This window comes from Blennius ocellaris (genome assembly GCF_963422515.1).
Source record: "Blennius ocellaris genome assembly, chromosome: 17".
In the NCBI taxonomy this organism is placed as follows: Eukaryota; Metazoa; Chordata; class Actinopteri; order Blenniiformes; family Blenniidae; genus Blennius; species Blennius ocellaris.
This window is the reverse complement of record NC_137666.1, coordinates 11,770,798-11,789,232: the sequence shown is the minus strand read 5'-3', so window position 1 is coordinate 11,789,232 and position 18,435 is coordinate 11,770,798. Positions and strand designations below refer to the sequence as shown.

The window sequence follows — 18,435 nt, the reverse complement described above, 5'->3', positions numbered from 1 at the left end:
GTGAATATGACCCTTATTTAGCCCGAGTGTTACTATTGCGTCAGCGTGTGTGAGCAGCACCAGCGCCGATCCACTCAGTCTAACATCCATTTAGAGCTCATTACTCCACAACTTGTGCTCAGTCACATTTCCTGCTCGATCCACAGAGAGCTGACGAAAAGACAACAAAGAACCGCGGGCCCAGAACTCACATTTCGTCGGACGCTCCAGTTTCCGCCTGCCTCGCTTCTTGTGCGGCGTCATCAAGCTCTCCTCCTTGTCTTTCTCCGAGTCCGGCTCGTTCCGGCTGGGCAGGAATCCGTTCTCCTGAGAAGGACTGGGGCTCCGGCCCTGGGAGCTGTCCTCCACCCAGCAGGAGGAAGGGTCTCTGGGGATGCCGTTCTCCACTTCACTCTTCTCCTGTTTGAGGAAGCAGGCATCGGGCATCCTGTCTCTGCGTCCGCCCATGTCTCCGTTGTGGACCGGTGCCACGGACAGCCTCCCCACCCCGGCGAAGCTGTTGCCCACGCTCATGTTGTCTTTGAACGAGCCACAGCCCTCGACCTGCAGGCAGCGGGAGGAGAGGTGGAAATGTTAGCATCCTGGCAACCTGTCAGCCTCAGAGATTATTATTGCTGAAGAAGTATGTTCCACTTTGATGTTTTGAACATGTACAACAGCGCAGTGGCTTGTCAGCCATTATGATATATGACTGGATCGACTGTAGATGGCTGTGAAATAAACAGGACCTTTCGTGCTTTGCAACAAATCACCCGACACGATTGAAAAAAAAAGGTCATCTGAGCAAGCAGACAATAAAACAGCTGGCACTATCAGTGAGAGGATAAGCCCGTTTTAAGCCTCCGCTGGCTAAATGGGCCTTTTCAAAGAAAATGTGAATTAACCTATTCATCCAGTTAATACTTGACAAGCTCAATTCCATGTTTTAAGTCTCCTCCGCTCTATCTGGACAGAATCAGCCGCGCAACTCACTTCTGCACTTATTAGTGAGTGAATTATGGCATTTCCTTTTCAGCTCTGTAAAACCAGAGTTGTAAACTTCAAAGACGAGCCTGTAAATCTGCAGTATAGCCATTAACTTGCGAGCCGAGGAAGGGATTGCATTACAGTTCATCAGGTACACGAGTGGGCTTCCTGTTGCCGTGCATTCATCATTACAACAGCACAGAAATATGTGTGGAATGTTGGCTGTTTGACAACGGAGGAGTCTTTCCCTCCGTCCAGTTCGAAACGCCCAGTTAAACTATTTCATTCTTTACAGAGGATAAACTCACACTGAGCTTACATAAAGCTTCGCTTGTAGACACTCAGCTCTTACAACTAAAAAAAAGAAAAAAAAAAAAAAAAAGAACAACCAAATGCCTTAAAAGACCAGGAAAAAACTTCAAAGTGTTTGATGAAATGTGATAGTGTTTCTGCTGCAGCCTAAAAATAGCCATAAAAACACACTTTGTCAGACAATCCCATTACAGGGTCACTTGGAGCAGAGTGGAGCGTGTCTTTCCAGATCAGATTGTCAGCACTGATGAGAGAATCACTAAAGCTTTCATCTTCAGATGTAAGTGCGGCAGTTTGCATTTCAAGAAGGCAGCAATAGAGCCTCAGGAAGGCATCAGATATTTAACAAACACGATCAAGTTTTAGAAGCTCCAGGATCAAATTTGTAATCTGATTCCTGCTGATTAACTGAGAAAAACATAATGGGAATCATTCTTTTGTGTCTGTGTATTTAATGCAAACGATCTGGAACAGGCAGGAAGGACAAAGTCATAAGAAAGTTGGACTGCGCTGTAGTAGAGATGAATCAAGCCAAAGTTGGATGAGAAACATTCTTCACGGGCCATAGAGCTGGAGACGACTTCACTGGTGTAGCAACTGAGAACAAATTAACTGCAAACTTAACAGTTGCACTCGTACAAAGAGCAGCGCTCCAGTAAATCTGTTTCACACAGTGAATGAAAACAACAAACCCACGGCTTATTTATATCCTGACTCAGTTCATATCAAAAACGACACTACTGCGAGGGACTGTGTGTTTTGACAAATACTCACAATCCCATAAAAGTAAGCAAACGCAAACAGAACCTCACCTCACTCACACACACACACACACACACACACACACACACACACACACACACACACACACACACACACACACACACACACACACACACACACACACACACACACACACACACACACACACACACACACACACACACACACACAACTGTCACTGCAGGAATTACGCAACAGATCAGTGGCCCAGTGAACTAGATGTGGCCCCTGCCAAGGGTCAAAGGTCACAGTTGCTAAATTGGCAGCTCAGACAGGCAGGCAGAGGTCAAAAACAAAGCACTAACTGCCAACGCTCTGCAGCACTGCACCAACATATTACTCACTATGGAGATAAGCATATTGACATAAACTGTCATTAGTGGCGTTTGTTTAAAAGACAGCCTCATATATATTTCTGTGAGACGGCAGGCAGGTGGCTGTAGAATCATCTAGAGCTGTTTATGCTGATAAATGATCATAGTAAGTGAGTGGTGGAAAGCATTATCGGATTGTTGTCTTTCTCAGTTCTGTGGGACTTAAAATTCACAATGTCGAGGTTTGAAATGTCTTCATGAAATATAAATGGGAATTCCATCATTACCTGAATATTTAGCAGGTACTTATTTATTTAATCTTTTCCTCTGATTGCAACAAAATTGTCTTTAAAAATAAATAAAGTAGCTAAATCCTGGAACTGTGAAGAACATTCAGCATTCATATTCTGCTATTTGAACATGTCTGAGAGCCATCTTCACAATTTGATAAAAGTTTGAAGATGAAGTTTCTGATTCTGATTTATGACCCATTTGAGTGATTGGGGAGCGTCATGGCAGTATAGTGGTTAGTATTCTCGAGTCATAATGACTTTCAGTTCAAGTCTGGGCCCCAGGGCCTTTCTGTTAGCAGTTATACATGTTTCCTCCCATGATCTATTTTAGGTTAATGGGTTTTCCCTTTACACCAAATTCACAAGCAAGTTTTGACATGGCATATTATTAAAGGAAGACAATCTTCACTTACGGGATGACGATTTCATGCACCTAACGAGGAGGTCAAAGTTCATGTTACTAAGGTTAGCTGCACACTCATGTCTGAACTCTATTCTAGTTATTATTTCCTATAAATAAACCAGTGAATCAACATCACGATCTGTACCTGCAGGAATGCACAATATAGTTCCTTTATAGTTCTTTGCAGCTCATTTTGAATTTAAGGCACGTCTCTCTCGGTTTCAGGCCCTAATGCTGATTTGTACATTTCATCAAACTGCAAGCTTTGAACGTTAAAACACGGACCAACACCAGTGAAGAGCACCTACTGTCATCAAAAAGTAATACAACTAAATACACTGTTTCGCATTTCATCTTTTATAGACAAGACAAGCTTGAACTCATCCCCAGTGTATTGGTCTATTGTGATTACAACGACAAATAGGCGTAAGATATTCTGTCTGTTCCCCTACGCCTTCTGTTTTCACTCTGAGGTCAATAATTACCTCAAAAACGAGAAACCTAAATCACTTCCATGCCAGACTGCGACGGCCTGATTGTCTCATATAACACCAGCGGTCAAACACCTATGTGACTGGAGCGTCTGTGGTCGAGCCCTCGCAGCTGCGAAAACACTCGTGGAGGCGCCCCGATTCTGAGCACAGCTTTTCTTTATCAGTTATTGATACCACCCTCTCGGACGCTTTTAAACACAGCGACACCAAACCCCCACCCCCTCCCCAAGCAGTATAACGTCTGTAAACATTTGTTCCAATTCTCATTTTTGTTTTGTCGAATCACACCGAAAATTAATTAACATGCTTTTAAAAACAGGCTTATGCAAATGATAACATCTCAAGGAAAGTAAATATTCAGATACATGTAGGCCCAGGAGTCATTATGAAAACAGGGCTTTTAACTACAAAGGGGATCACAAACAGATTACAAATGGCGTCGGCGTTGCATCTGCTTGCAACCGTAAAATGTGTTAGAGGCTTTGTTATGTTTATTTATGAAGTGCATGTATGTCCAACAGGTTAACATGTTTCTCAAGGCAACAACACCTGGGATTTTACTGAATGAGTGGAAAATCTTCCACGTTTATGGTTATTTTAGTTTTGCAATAAGACATGACGAAAAGGCTTTTTGTTACTAGTACTTATATCTAAGTACTTATAAGAAGAATATAGGGCACGAGTTACTCTCCAGTTATCACTAATGAAAAAGGGATTGAATAAGATGAGTTCTCCTCAGTGCACTTCTTTTTAAATATGTATAATATGTATTATACGAACAATGACATAGAAAAGAGACATAGTGAAGGATCACATCTACTAAATGTTTTATACCATATTCAGAAATTCTTTCTCGGTTCTATTTAAAAAAAATCTATGATTAAAGACATGTTTAAACTGTATGCAAAGTGTCTAGTTAGTTTTCTTCAACACGGGTCACCTGAGCAAACAATACAACATGCACTGTGGACCCGGCTAGTTTTCTTTCTTTCAACTGGGAAACATATCCAATTGTTGACTGTTCAACAAATTGCTATAATTCTGATTCTTCAAATAAAACTAGACTCCTCAAGCCACTGTAAATATATTCAATATCAATATATAACATAAGCTTCTATATGTAGCTTTGCTAAACATACTAAAACTGTATTTTATTTCAAATACACTTTAAGCAATTAGGATGAACTACAGAAGTATTCAGGCCTATTACAGTCTGTCTTCTAAACACACAACAAAATCATACAAAGTAAAAAGGAATGGAGATAATCTGCAGCCGTTTGTGAAAATAACTTTAGAATCTTTTCAAGAGTACATAAAAAGTGTTATTTTTAGGAATTAAAAGGGCAATATAGAATATTGTTGTTTCTTGTAACATAAATAAAATATAAACGATGAGCACAATGAGACAAACAACAGCCCTGATGTCAACTCAAAGACATACTGCTGGTATAACTAAGTGATTAGTTTACAAGAAAAGACTGAGACTGTGTTTTAGTGGCTCCTCTCCTTGATCTACATGAGGCTTGTTCAGGAACCCAGTGACGTCCAGTTTAAAGGAAACAGTCCGAAAACATTAGTTGTGTTTCACTCAAGGCTGAGTCAATATGCAATCAATACAAAGACAAGATTGATGAAAACTAATAGACTTGCATGAAGAATGGAGAGACATTGTTGTTGTACACATGTCAGGCCAACGCTCACCGGAAACTGCTTGCGCTTCCGTCCCAGCTTGCCGACTTTGCAAGAGGCACTACTTTTAGTCGACTTCTCCTCCACCATCAGGTCCATGTCCAGTATTGTGCTCTCACCCTGTGAAGAGGAAGATAAATGTCAAGTTTGCTGCATGAGCCATGAACACATGAAAGACGCACTGCATCTTTCCAAGTGATAATGTCTCCATTTGCACAGAGAGTAAGGTGAGTGGTTGTTTCAGTGGGACCAGCAATGCAGCGGGAGTAACTCGAGATCTGCAGGATACACTTAAAATTACCAATCAGTGAGACACTTGAATGTTGCAGACGAGTGCAGCCGGTCCTCGAGTGTTTTTTGGGTGAGTGGACAATGAGACAGATAGAAATTGAATGACACGTCCCTTTGAACCGGGCTGAAGTGAAAGCTCTGCGGACGCAGCTCTGACCTTCCACAGACAATCCCCCTCTTGACACCGCTACAAAGACGCTGACCGGCCCCCACCTTCTCCCGCGGCAATTTCCCTTTGATTAATATAACTGTCTTCTCCCATGAACAAAGAGGCACGTCGGCCACCAGCAAGTACCCCTGGGGTTGATGAGAGAAAAGATGATCCTAATGTAGATGCTTTGAGTTTCAATATTGACTGAATAGGACCACCAGCACCAGGTCTGAATGCAAATGAGACGGCAAGGCTGTTCCTGACAGCTGCGGTGGGGGGGGGGGGGGGGTGAAGGGGGGGGGGTGGGTGGAGGGCCGGGTCCTTATTAAATTCCTCCAGTATTGAATGTGAGATTCCCGTGAAGATAAATGGGCTCTGGGCTCCGCAAGTAACTCTGCGATCACCTCCCCTCTGGTGGCATGTTGTTTGGTACATTTATTTTCAGCTCGGAGGTGGTGGTGTGGTGCAACCTGAGCAAACATTACTACATGACGTTGTCTTTATGTGACGAGGACAATTTATTACAATTTACTGTCGGTGTAAGGTGTAAGGAAAACATATTCCAGAATTAAGGTAGAGAGGAAGCACATGTGTTGGTAAATGTCCATCCTTATATTGAAACCACGTTAGATGATGCACAATAGATGGACTTAATTATTTAACTATCTGCCTAATTGAGCTGCTGCCAATTTGGCTTATCTTTTCTTAATTGAGGCAAACACGTTTTAAAATGTAAAATCGTATAGACACTGAGCAAAAATGTCCGTTTAGCAGCATATGTATTCTGGCTTGTTTTGTTTAAAGTAGAACTCATTCTCAGGCCAATAAGTGATTTGATTGTTGAAATTTTAGCTGATGATTAAAGATATTCTGGACCCTGAAGAACAGCAGTTAAGACCAGAGGGTTTATTTAGTATTAATGATTCTCATCAGCGATCATTAAGTTAAGTTTTCTCTTCTCTGTCTGGGCAATTTATTATCTTATTCGCGTTCATCTCAAAAACGCTGCCAAAGCCCACCCTCCTATTTTAAATCCAACTAGATTATATCAAAACCACACATCTGATTTAAACACTCATTAGCGTATTTGGCAAAGGACATACATAATGATGCCTCCTTTATATGAAGTGCTGAAGTAAAGGTTGAAAGACACATCGAGCAAGATTTTGTTGTTGATTCCAAAGCAGATCCAGATTTAATAAGATACATTAAATATGTTGTACTTTTACTTGCCAAGCAGAAGGCGTTGCAATTACACTGTTTATCAAGCAACGTATTGCTTAAAATGTAAAGATATGCCGCAGCCACCTCGGTATATTATACAATATCCCTAAAAGAGTCCAAAAATAGAAATATTGAAGCTCCAATTGTGCCATGGATAAAGATTTTGGGATTATACTGCCGTCTTTAATCCAGCAGATTCTGACCTGATCGAATCCTGACAGGATAAAAGCAAGGTAATACTTTAGGATGATGTTTGGAAAACACAACAAAAGCAAACACAAAATGTCATAAAAAGATGTTTTTAAAGCGATGGTTATTAAATAACATAAAGGGCAAAGGCGTTAATAAAATATAGGCAGTAATTCCGAAAGGTCAGGCCATGGCCTGAGAGTTTGCTGTGCAAATAGAATAGATCCATCAATAACTAGTGTCCTGTGGGGTGGGGGGGGGGAACTAATTTACATCAAAAATTAAAGCTATTAGTGTAAGTGATGCTTTGATTAATGGCATGGGGATTATAATTGATGAAAATGGCTTCAAAAACTGGGGGGAAATGTATTCAACAATGAATTTACATTGGTTATGGTTCCAAAAGGTTGTTTTAAATGTAGATATCAATCCTCGGGAGAGTGTTTTTTGCAGATGGTTCCAGCTCATTGTGCGAGCGCTAATAGAGTGCCTGGTGCTTTAGCTTTTCCTTACCAGGGCTGCAGAATTTGCATAGATAATAGCAGGTTTTGAGAGCAGCCTGGTGTGCAGCCTCATTTGGGAACCACTTACATGGATGACACAATTCAGTGGTGCCTGGCTATCTCTGCAGAAACAGCCCACTGTGCTCTCACACACACACACAGACACACACACACACATATATATACACACACGCGCCATTTTCACTCATAGGTTCACCCTAATGTTTTCTTAGGGAATAAAAAAAATTCCTAAATATGATTTGCCTGGATTGAACCCGACCACATTCTCAATATATCTGCACTATTTCAGTCTGGGTAGACAGTTATTTAAGGCGATGTCTGTTGCCAGGCAACAGGACGAGGGGCAGTACTGTGTAATGGGAACATAGAGGAAGAGGACAGATTCCCCCCAGTAAAAGAGCTGTGGAGCCATTCCATTTCCAATCCAACCTACGGCAGCCAACGCCCACGTCACCAACCACCATTACACCAGCAGAATGTCACATAATACAGCTGCGCCTCTCAGCAGCCTCCACATCGCTGCTGCCGCCGAGGTGATGCTGCTGCAGCTGTAATTATGAGGCCGTCTGCATCGCGAAAGGTGACACGGCACTTCAGACGCTGTCAGATTCCCCGGTGAAAATCAAACATTTGCTCAATAAACAGAAGCAACCAACGTGAGACCGAGTCCACTCCAGTAAGCCATTGAACTGCAGAGACAAGTGAGGCATTAGCCTGACCGAAAGATTAACTCCCATTCGTGAAACTGCTGAATGATTGTAATTGGGTTTAGCCTGAAGTGGCTAAACAAACCCTAAACCACATTCCTATCATTTGAAACCTAATAAACCCATGTAGGAACAGTGATTGAACTAGAAATACTGTAATTTGACCTGTGGTCCCCCTTCAGACATGCATATACTTGCCCACATACTCCTTGCACATTTTCTAATGACAATAATGACAGGCACACTGTTCTACATCATCACCAGGTGACACTCGGAGTCAGTAAAACAGTGATTACGCTATCAAGGTAAGAAATTCTTTTAAAAAAAATCTCAGTTTGCAGCACATGATTACTGACACTCAATCCTGCCAATTGCAACTATTATTGTTAGCAACTTGGGGTAAATGACTTGCCTATAGACACATATAAAGACAGGGATGGAACTCGAACCAGAGTCAGAGGAGTTTCAATCCCACGAATTTCAGAGAGGCATGTTTCTTACCATTCTGTTTCCAGGTGAATCAGTGAAGTCTGAGCCTTTGAATGCAGTGGCGTTGGTGTTGGTGACAGTGTTGGACGGCATCTTTGAGGAACTTGTGGAGCTTATGAGGTGATGACTTATAATGGGATGGAGTTGATGTGGCACGTTTCCGGTGAAAATAGAGTCAAAAGGCGGGGGAGGGGGGGAGGGGTAAAGAAATGAGTGATGATCCCTCTTCTCTCAGCTCTCCTGGAAGACAAAAAAAAAACAAACAAGCGATCAGATCCCTCGGACATAACAGTTAAGGTTTTAATTGGCGCTCTAACGAGGGGGCCGTCCTCCCGCATGCAGGACTGAGTAGCCTCGCGCATTCTGCACCGTGCAGCGTCACCTCTGACACACTATGTGCATATTTCCTCAAATCGTCTTGGTTTTCTCTGAGCATCAGCTTTCTCTTTGTCGACTGCACGTTCTGTGGCTATAGGACCCGCGGAGGCTTCTATAGATACAGTATGGCTACTATAGCCTGCAGGCCTTTTTACGCCACATGGATGTACAGTGAGATTGTGAAGCAGCCGACACGAAATGGGCGCGATGGTGCGCGTAATTACGCAAATAGTGCGGCGTGGGTTGACATAGTACGCACATGTCTTCTGTTAATGCATTAATATTTAATTTTGACCTTTTATCGTCTGGGTTAAAGTTGCTTCAGCGGGTCTGCCATTCGCCAACAGCCGAGACACACTGTTGCACTCGGGGAAATGTAAAAAGAAAAAAATCCTAATCGCATGTTTTTAATTCCCTCCTATTTGTTAAGTTAAAGGTTCATGACAGTCGGTTGAGATGCTTGAAAGGATTCATTATGCAGCCTGGATTGAGTCCTGCCCCATAATTGCAGGCAACATCCAGACTGTTTTAGCTTGAGAAAATAATTTATTATAAGGCCACACAGGCGCTCGGTGTCACCGCGTCTCTCCACGCGTATCAGTCCACAATCAGGTCACACGCGCTCATTACTCCCGTCGGATGACACGATTGCAGCGGCTCCGCGTTGAAATTGCAAAGTTTCAGACGTCTTTTGCAGCAGGGGAAGTCTGCAAATATGACCCTGGGGACCGTGGCTTTTTTTTTTTTTTTTGTCTTTTACAGGCCACGGCTACTGAGGGATAAATCCCCGTTATTTCTCTTTAATGGGGGCCAGTTGTTTTAAGGAGCCGCGACGCCGCCGCTCCGGTGCAGCTCATTCCGGTCAAGTTCACATCTCTACGTCCAAACAGCACATCTGCACACACACACACTCACACAAAAATCAACCCCCTTAAATCGCTATTTCCCCATTTCCATCGAGCGCCTTCCGCTCTCTGGGTTTTCGCGTCTTTTTCTTTTTTTTTTTTTTTTCTCGATAAAGGTTACCCTTCCTGCGCGCTTTACCAGTGCCGGGTTAAACGGATTTTAAATACGCGGATCGCCGTGTGATCGTTACCCGATTTAAAAAAAATAATAATAATTTCCCACACCCTCCCCAGGCCTGACCCTTTTTTTTTTGTCTTGCTTGCTCCCGGAGCCTCCTTCCTCTTCTCTCCCCGTCCTCCACCTCCCCAGCCGGCCAGCTCTCTTCCAGATGCGCCGCTCGGTTCTCACTGCAGGGGCCTGCAGAGCGGCCGGGCTGCGCGCTGCCACCGGGTCCTAAACACAGCCGGATCAATACGCTCCATCCACAACACACTGGAAGGGGGGGGGGTTACCTTTAACCTACTGTCCAGACATTTCTCAGAACACGTTCTCTGTTTCCGATTTCACCGATTTTATTTCAAAACGTCTCTTTTTAAAGGAATCCGGTTTGATTTTGCAAGGTGTGGCATCGGTTTGAAGCAGGGGAGTCAAACATGAGGTCCCCGGGCCAAAACCGGGCCGCCACAGCGTCCAATCCGGTGAGGATAACAGACTTTATTGATCCATATGGAAAAAAATCCTGAAAAATAAAAGAAATAAGCCATCCTATTTCTAAGGACCCATTCCGATCTTAACATGCATTTCGGGTGATCCCATCACAAGTGGTGAGCCCCAAAGAGAAGTGTGAACAGGCACCAAAGTGCTTTCACTCAAACCACTTCCCGTGGTGGTCATGGCACACATCTGATCACAAAGGCTTCGCTGTGTTTTCAGATAATTCTTTGGGCTACTTCTTGGTTCATAAGCACTTTTTTTAATTCTTGATTTCCTTGTAACATTAAAAATGTCAGCGCTCTGTCCATCTATTAACGAGGTACATGTTACTGCATGTAGCTATCAAGATTTCTTGAACCAAAAACAACACACAATGACCTCTCTTATAAGTAAAATGACTTATTCTTATGGGTGCAAGTAACTCCTTAATCACAGTAACCACTAGGAACAATTCCATGCTCAGTTTCTCAAATAATGTGGCACAGATGTTCATTAAACACTGCTCGGGCCTGATTGGTTTGGTGTGACCTTAGGGCAACAATAAGCACTAAAAGCTCATTTTCACCACTGCCCCTGAGAGAGTCTGTGCATGCCACTACATGGCAAAGTGCCATACCGCCATGTTAGCGAAGCATGACCAGACCCAGTGAGCCCAGGGGCTCCCGAGACGTGCATGTAACCCACACATCTTTTATGTGCAAGGCCTGGTCACACATTAGTAGACGTCCAGATATCGTTGTTTCATGCTGAATAAAATCACCAGGACTTTTTAACAGTGGCATACCAACTACATTTTGCGCGACGATTCACGCAACATTGAAAACACACACATACATTTCGGATAATCAATATTTATATAAAAGATGAGTATTTGTATGATATCAACATGTGTCAAATTGTTCTGAATGCATGTGGTAAAAGTTTACAGGATATCTGCAATACTCTTTTAATAGTATTCTTATTATTCAATCTCTTGTCATGTCAGTTGGTGTCAACATTTTTGTCACAATATATTTTAAGTTGACTTTATAAAATCAAAGGATCAGATTAATTTGTCATATATTGTAATTTGCCTTATAATACGTTTTTATACCCAAATTCTCTTGTATGTTGTGCATAAAAAGACATGCAGCTATTTAATTCCGTTTTGTGGCTTTCTATTGAATAGTGCATACATTTTCATGGATAAAACTACAAAGTAATGTCAAGTGATGGCATAATGCACACAGGAACCTGAGGAGACTTCCTATTTTTAATTTGCTTCATTTATGGGCCCCCTGGTGGCGGAGGGGGCCGAAAGCAGCCGTGTAATTAGTTGATGCCTGGAGCCAGCTTTAAGGGCCTGGCACAGTGAAACATGTGTACTTCATTCTTATTTCTTTGGATACTCACAGTGTATGTTTACTTCCTGGCATTGATGTATGCTCCTTTTTCCAAATGTATACACCATTTCAGTCGTCCATGGTCTCCACTCGTAGGTTTTGTGCATGAGCAGATGTCTCAGTACATATTGTAAAGATTTTCACGTTTGCACTTTCCTCTGCTCAATTGTTAATGCAAAGCACTCCGTCCTTATGTATGTGTTACATTTAGACAAGTGTGGCCTTGTCATTCTTGAGGTTTGTAGCTACATGTCTTGGTTTTCAATTTTCAAATCCTTGATTATTTCAGCAGCAAATTTCTTTTTATATTTTCACAGTTGGAGGCACTGGCATTTCTTACTGGTTTACAGTACTGCCGTAAGCCTTTGAAGTGCAGGTTTCCTGCAGAACTCAGAAACATATGTCGGGAGGCCGTTGTTTTGTTCACAAACAATCAAAACGAGGGGCATTTACTCCGACGGAGTTGGCTGAACGTTCAAACTCATAAAGCCTTTCAATGTGAATCAAGAGGATGCATTTAAATCAAACCTTTTACAGAACATCAATAATCAAAGTGCTGTCAAAGTCTCCTCTCCCAATTTTGTTTGTGTCCTTTGAACAGTTAGAATTCAGCAATATGTTGGTTCCATTTGCGTTAGTAAAATTCACTAAGAAACAAAACCGACATCAAATAAAACGAACATGTAATTATGCCAATCCTGAACAAAATGTCATATTTTGTCACTCAAACTCAAACAAGGCAGAACTTGGTGACTTATTTGTCTTATGAGTCGTATTGGAGGCATTGCAGTGTTGGTTTTGTCCAGGTACTTTAGTTTCCTCCCACGGTCCAAAAACCTGTATTTGGGGTCAATTGGTGCTTCTGAACTATGCATTGGTGTGAAGGTGACTGTTGCTTTTTGTCTTCCTCTTTTTGTTTCGAAATCTTGTTCATCATCTGTGTACGCTGCTGTTTCGTCCAAATGCACTCCATTAAGTACGTATCGTGATTGAAATCTGTGCATGAATAAAAATGAACTCTTGACTTATTTGGTCAGTTCCCGCAGGCTCCACATCCACATTTCATTTCCTGGCGAGCAGCTAAAACAAGCGATCAGATCTCTTATCGTCTTCACTCTACGAACACCCACGGCAGCTATAAACAGCATCTATCCCGTGCGCGCCCGCTAGACGGAGACACCATGACGCGACTGTTTCAAGCTGCCAGATGCAGGAAAGGCAAAAGGCTCACAGTACAAATCCCCGTGGAGCAGGTTGAAGGCTTTTTAGGGGGCATGGGAGGAGAGAGGAAATGTGTGCGCAGCAGGCGGATGTGGTTCACTGGTCTGGAAGCAGATCCTCTTTCTCATGGAGTCAGTGGCACTCAGTGGTTCATCTGAGGACAGGAGCAGCGAGACAATGCCACATGACCCACAAGACAGGACCTGCATGCTATTGGCTGGTTACAGACTGGCTGTTTATTCCTGGAATCCCACAGAGGCGGGACGCTGATAGGTCACAGTGCCTCGACCCCACGTCACCTGCACAGTCATTATCTGGACTTGCAGTACCAGGGGGAGAGACCTGACAGGCGCTTTAGGTTTTATAGCCTTGTTGCTGGTGGGGCGTTTTGTTGCCTTTTGTTCTGTGTGGAAAAAGCTGAAGAAGAATCCTGCAGAGGCAGACAATATGCTGCAATCTGAACTCAAAGGCGAATCTGAAGCACCTGAACTGCAACATGGCTGATTGTTAGAGTTAGAGACATTTGCATGTGTATTAAGGTAATGTACCTCAGTGAATGAAGGAACAATATTTTCATTATGCAAAGTCAGGGGGGTGGGGGGGGGATTCAGACCGGTTTGTGCAAATAAACTGTAAGCAGACTTTTATGATTAAATATTCAACCATAAATCTTATTTACGTCATACATTATTTAGAAAAACATGCTACTGCTCTGCAGCTTTACATGACTGATGTATTGCTTAATGTTTTGTCTGAACGTCTCCATGAGTTGTTTTTCTCAGCTTTTCCCTCATGTTTTACCCCCACGTGGTTTGTTGTGTTCAGGGTGTTGTCACATCGAGTTGAGATTAGTGTTTGTTCATGATTTATGGCTCGTGTATTTGTTTTTGCCCAAGCATGTTTTCATGACGTCCACGTCTTCACGTTCCAAGTTTGTGGTGTTATTGCTCCGCCCTTCTGGTGTCTCATCATGATTACCCTCCATCGAAGTAAAACATGCTTCACTGACTCAAAACTCCCCACTGCATGAGCTTATCAACATAATCTACTGCAAATTATTGTAATCGTGAATTTTCTTGTCAATTTTGAAAACGTTCCCAGTGTGTTTGTTGGTTTATGTTGTTTAGTATAGTGTGTAATTTTTTGTGTTAACAATCCATATTTAACATTTTTAATAGGGAAACATTACAAACATATTTATTATTCTTTAATTTCTTTTCATATTTCTGTGCAATATGGGACTATTATCTTACACGTTGGTCTTGCAAGCTGTTTTACTTGAATCGTAGGAATATTTTGGTATCACCAGGCAATTATTCGGAGTGATTTCTTCTCATTTTTAGGGTCCGAGCCCGAGGAAGTAATTTTCATTTTACTACTCCTTTAAAGGCAAAACTGCTACATGTTTGACAGCATAAACATGCTCAAACCTTTGTGAAAAGTTGCACCTATATGTCCGGCAGGTTTCAGTCATGTGCAACATGTTGCATCACATAATACATAAAAGATGGAGACACACACATGGTATGCACAGTTTAAGTCATATTTTAAATCTTTTCAATATATCTCACATTTGATTTTATTTACAAAAGACAGTTGCTTTGTGACATAAAACTATGTTTTTTTTTTTGTAAAATCAACATGAGAAAACAAATGTGTACTGGTAGCGTATAGAACACGTACATAGATAAATAACACCAGGGGAGCGGCGTCGCCGAGGTCGCCCTCTTTGCACATTGTCTCTGCAAATAATAATAAAGGATCACAATTTATGCACTTCTGTGATAAATCTGTATTACCCCAAGTTTAGTCTGACAGTGTACACATACAGTATTGCCTCCGCGTTGGTTTAAATGACATCAGTGACCGTCTATCAGTAGATCTGGAATGTGTGTTCTAGTCTTAATCGTCTATTCAAATGTTTTTCCAGTCGACTCCAGCAGCAGCAGAAATCCTTAAGCATGAACATCTTTAGGCATTTTGTGAATAAACTATGGGAAACAACATACTAACGCAGATATACGTAGATCTATACCTGTAAATCGTATGACACACAATGTCTGCAAACAGTTTGGCACAAATGTAAAGGCTGAGCATAAGTTTCCCGCAGAACACGTTAAATAAATAAATTAAATCTCTACAAAGTCACAGACTAAAAAATCTGACATAAAGGCTGACAGATCGTCTTATTTGCTGAATAGTTACTTCTTTCTCCTTCTTTTTTTTTTTTTTTTTTTTTTACAGCATTTTACAAAACAGCTACAGGCACAAAATTAAAGAACACAAAGTTTTGCATGGTCAAAATGAAGGGGAAGACAGTTAAAAAAAAATCATCTCTTCATTTGGATGGTTTCTGGACTTTTGCAGTTCATTAAAGTTTCTTATAGCAGTGGTTTTAAATGATGGTACCTGCTATATAAACATTAACATTTGGGCGACTATGCAAGTGTGCAAGTGAATCTGCATTTTTGACAAACTCATTACATTGACAATACTTCACTACTACAGTATACCGTAATAATAATACTAATACTAATAATAATAATAACAATAATAATAACAATAATAATAATAACAACACGGATCCAAACTGAATGAAAACATCACATTTAGAACGACAATAACAGAGGAGACTCTTGTTCTTTTTACTGACACAGTGAAACAGGTTGTTGACACCTTATAAGTAGCTTATAGGACAGGCTTAATGTACAAATCTCTTGTGGAAATAAAAGGCTGTCTGGAGATCAGCTGGATCAGATTCAGTGCTTTCCTTTGAGAACGCCACGTGAGACTGTTAAAACCGCTGCCGCACCTTTATCCCACTGCATTTTCATAGTTTCTGATTGAGATGAACCCTGAAGGGAAAAACAAAACCAAAACCGAAGACTTGATTGTAAAGGGAACTTAAACCTGATCTGCCTGCGACTCGGTGCTAACAGCTACCTCGGTAACGGACTCCACTTCCGCCGCATAAGACACAAATTCACACACGGACAAACTATATCCAAGGACATGCTCCACTGAATAGCCTCCTCCTTGCTATAATCACTTGCTGTTTTTGTTTTTCCATTAAATACCATTGGAATATAAAAAAAAAGGGAGACAAATTGACTGGTCACGTGATAATTGTTGTATAACAGTGTTACACTGGAGATAAACTTTGTGATTTTCAATTATCAGTGATTTTTAACCTTCTCGTCCGTGGTAAATGGATCGCCACATTTCACCTACAGTTGCTCTCTCAGTCCCTGAGCGCCTACCTTCATTGCACACACATTTTCAGTATTTTCATGAACTAAATAAAGCTATCAAAGTATTTTTCTACTTGCTGACCAAGACCTCACATCCTCACACACGGTTTTGTGACTTGCGAGTAAAACACAGCTTCTAATTCCTCACCACTACACCCCGAGGCGCTTCCCTACACTCGAAACAAGAAATATTGAGACGACCAGCTTGTCAGTGTCAGTCGGAAGGAGGCACCGTGCTGCGTTGAGCATCGCTTTGCCCTTTACGGTGGATCAGCGAAGCTTTAAACTGGGAGTGAACCACCAGGCCACGCTCGTCGGGGAGTTTGCAGTAGCCCCTTGGATTCTTACCGCACAGCCCTCCTTTTTTTTTTTTTGCAAGGGTGGCTCACTGAGAGCACATTTAGCAGCAGAATAAAGTCTAAGTGACTGTATTCACATGCACACAATATTCTGGAGAGCAGATCTGACATGGACACCAAAAAAACCCCAACCATATTGCAATAACATTCCGGGGACTCCTGTTAATAGCTCCAACCATTATTTTCATTACTTGACTACTTGTTTAGGTAAAATACCATTATAGTATCTCTTCCTCAGATTAAAAAAAAATGAAGCTGCTCTTTGATATAAGCCAACAGACTGATGCTCAGTTTAGCACAAAGACTCGAGGCAGCAGGGAAACAACCAGCCTGTTTATAGCGCCTTGCTTTATTCTGCTCTTAACATGAAGTGGCCATCAATTGAAGTAAATTAATATTTTGTTGAGGTGTTTGTTTCTGGCATCTGTTTTTATATGACACATCACTGCACGCCTCTCGGGCTGCACAGTGGTTTAGTGGTTTGCACTCTTGCTTTATAGAAAGTTGAAGCTTTCGAATCCAAGCCTTTCTGTGCGGAGTCCTCGTGTCGTCCCTGTGCACGCACAGCTTTTTTCGAGGGACATGAGTTTTCTCCCACAGTGCACAAACAAAACCATTTGAGGTTTATTGGTGGCCTCAACGTGTGTGAATGTGTCTCTGTGGCACCATGTTGGATAAAGCTGTATCGAAAATAATGGAGGATTTGTTGTCTGTCACATGGAGAATTAGCAGCAAACACAGATGATAGTGAACTTCATTCAGTCTCATCTGATTGCATGGGCTCCCAATGGTGGTAACAAGACTCAGAAAAATCCCCTTTTTATCATCTGACAGCCGTTTCACCGGCTTCCACTCTATATGCTACATTAAGCCTCTCAATTCTGTCTTGATCTTTTCATACAAATCCTGGCAAGAAAATGGAAAAATGTATTTCCCCAAATATCCCTTAATGTGAAACTACTCTATTCCGCTCGGCCGAGAGCATACCGTGGGTATTGCAAATTTCAGCTCCAGAATATAAATGTGCAGGTGAACACACTGAGGCAGGACACTTCCTCTCAATCGTCAGAAACCCACAAAGAGCTGGCACAGCGTGGTACAGTACCTAAATCCAGACATGAGTGCAACGTCATGCAAAAACAATAATAATTTAAAAAAACAAAAAAAAACCCAACCTAAAACCAGAACAAAACCCAAGAAACGCTAGCGCTAATCATAGAAAAAGTGGTGACAGGGGGACACGTGGTGACGGAGAGGCCTCCTCCATGTCGGGAGTCATGTGTTTACAGTATTTTATATACAGGACAATCTGCTGCAATGGAACGGTTGGGAGAGAAAGCACAGCAAGCCATTCCTTAGCAGTCATGAGGGAAATCATTGGATAATTACAGCAGTTTTTGTTTACAGGACGACATACACACTTGCTAATTAGACACATCTTGCTACCTGCAAGGT

The 18,435-nt window shown here is 41.9% G+C and overlaps 1 protein-coding gene across 3 annotated transcripts in view; it reads right to left on the bottom strand.

Annotated features, from left to right (window-relative positions):
* The window catches only part of dnmt3ab (DNA (cytosine-5-)-methyltransferase 3 alpha b), a gene marked incomplete at its 3' end in the record, with an annotated part of 35,409 nt that extends 26,439 nt beyond the window's left edge, over nucleotides 1-8,970 (bottom strand). For all 3 annotated transcript variants that reach the window (XM_080513167.1, XM_080513166.1, XM_080513168.1), the window contains exons 1-3: nucleotides 8,842-8,970; nucleotides 5,267-5,374; nucleotides 192-543 (exon numbers count right to left, since the gene is read on the bottom strand). In XM_080513167.1, coding sequence (XP_080369293.1) covers nucleotides 192-543; nucleotides 5,267-5,374; nucleotides 8,842-8,922 — 541 coding nt within the window. In that variant the 5' untranslated portion in view covers nucleotides 8,923-8,970. The remainder of the gene's footprint in view (nucleotides 1-191; nucleotides 544-5,266; nucleotides 5,375-8,841) is intronic.
* Between the last annotated feature and the right edge of the window lie 9,465 nt (nucleotides 8,971-18,435).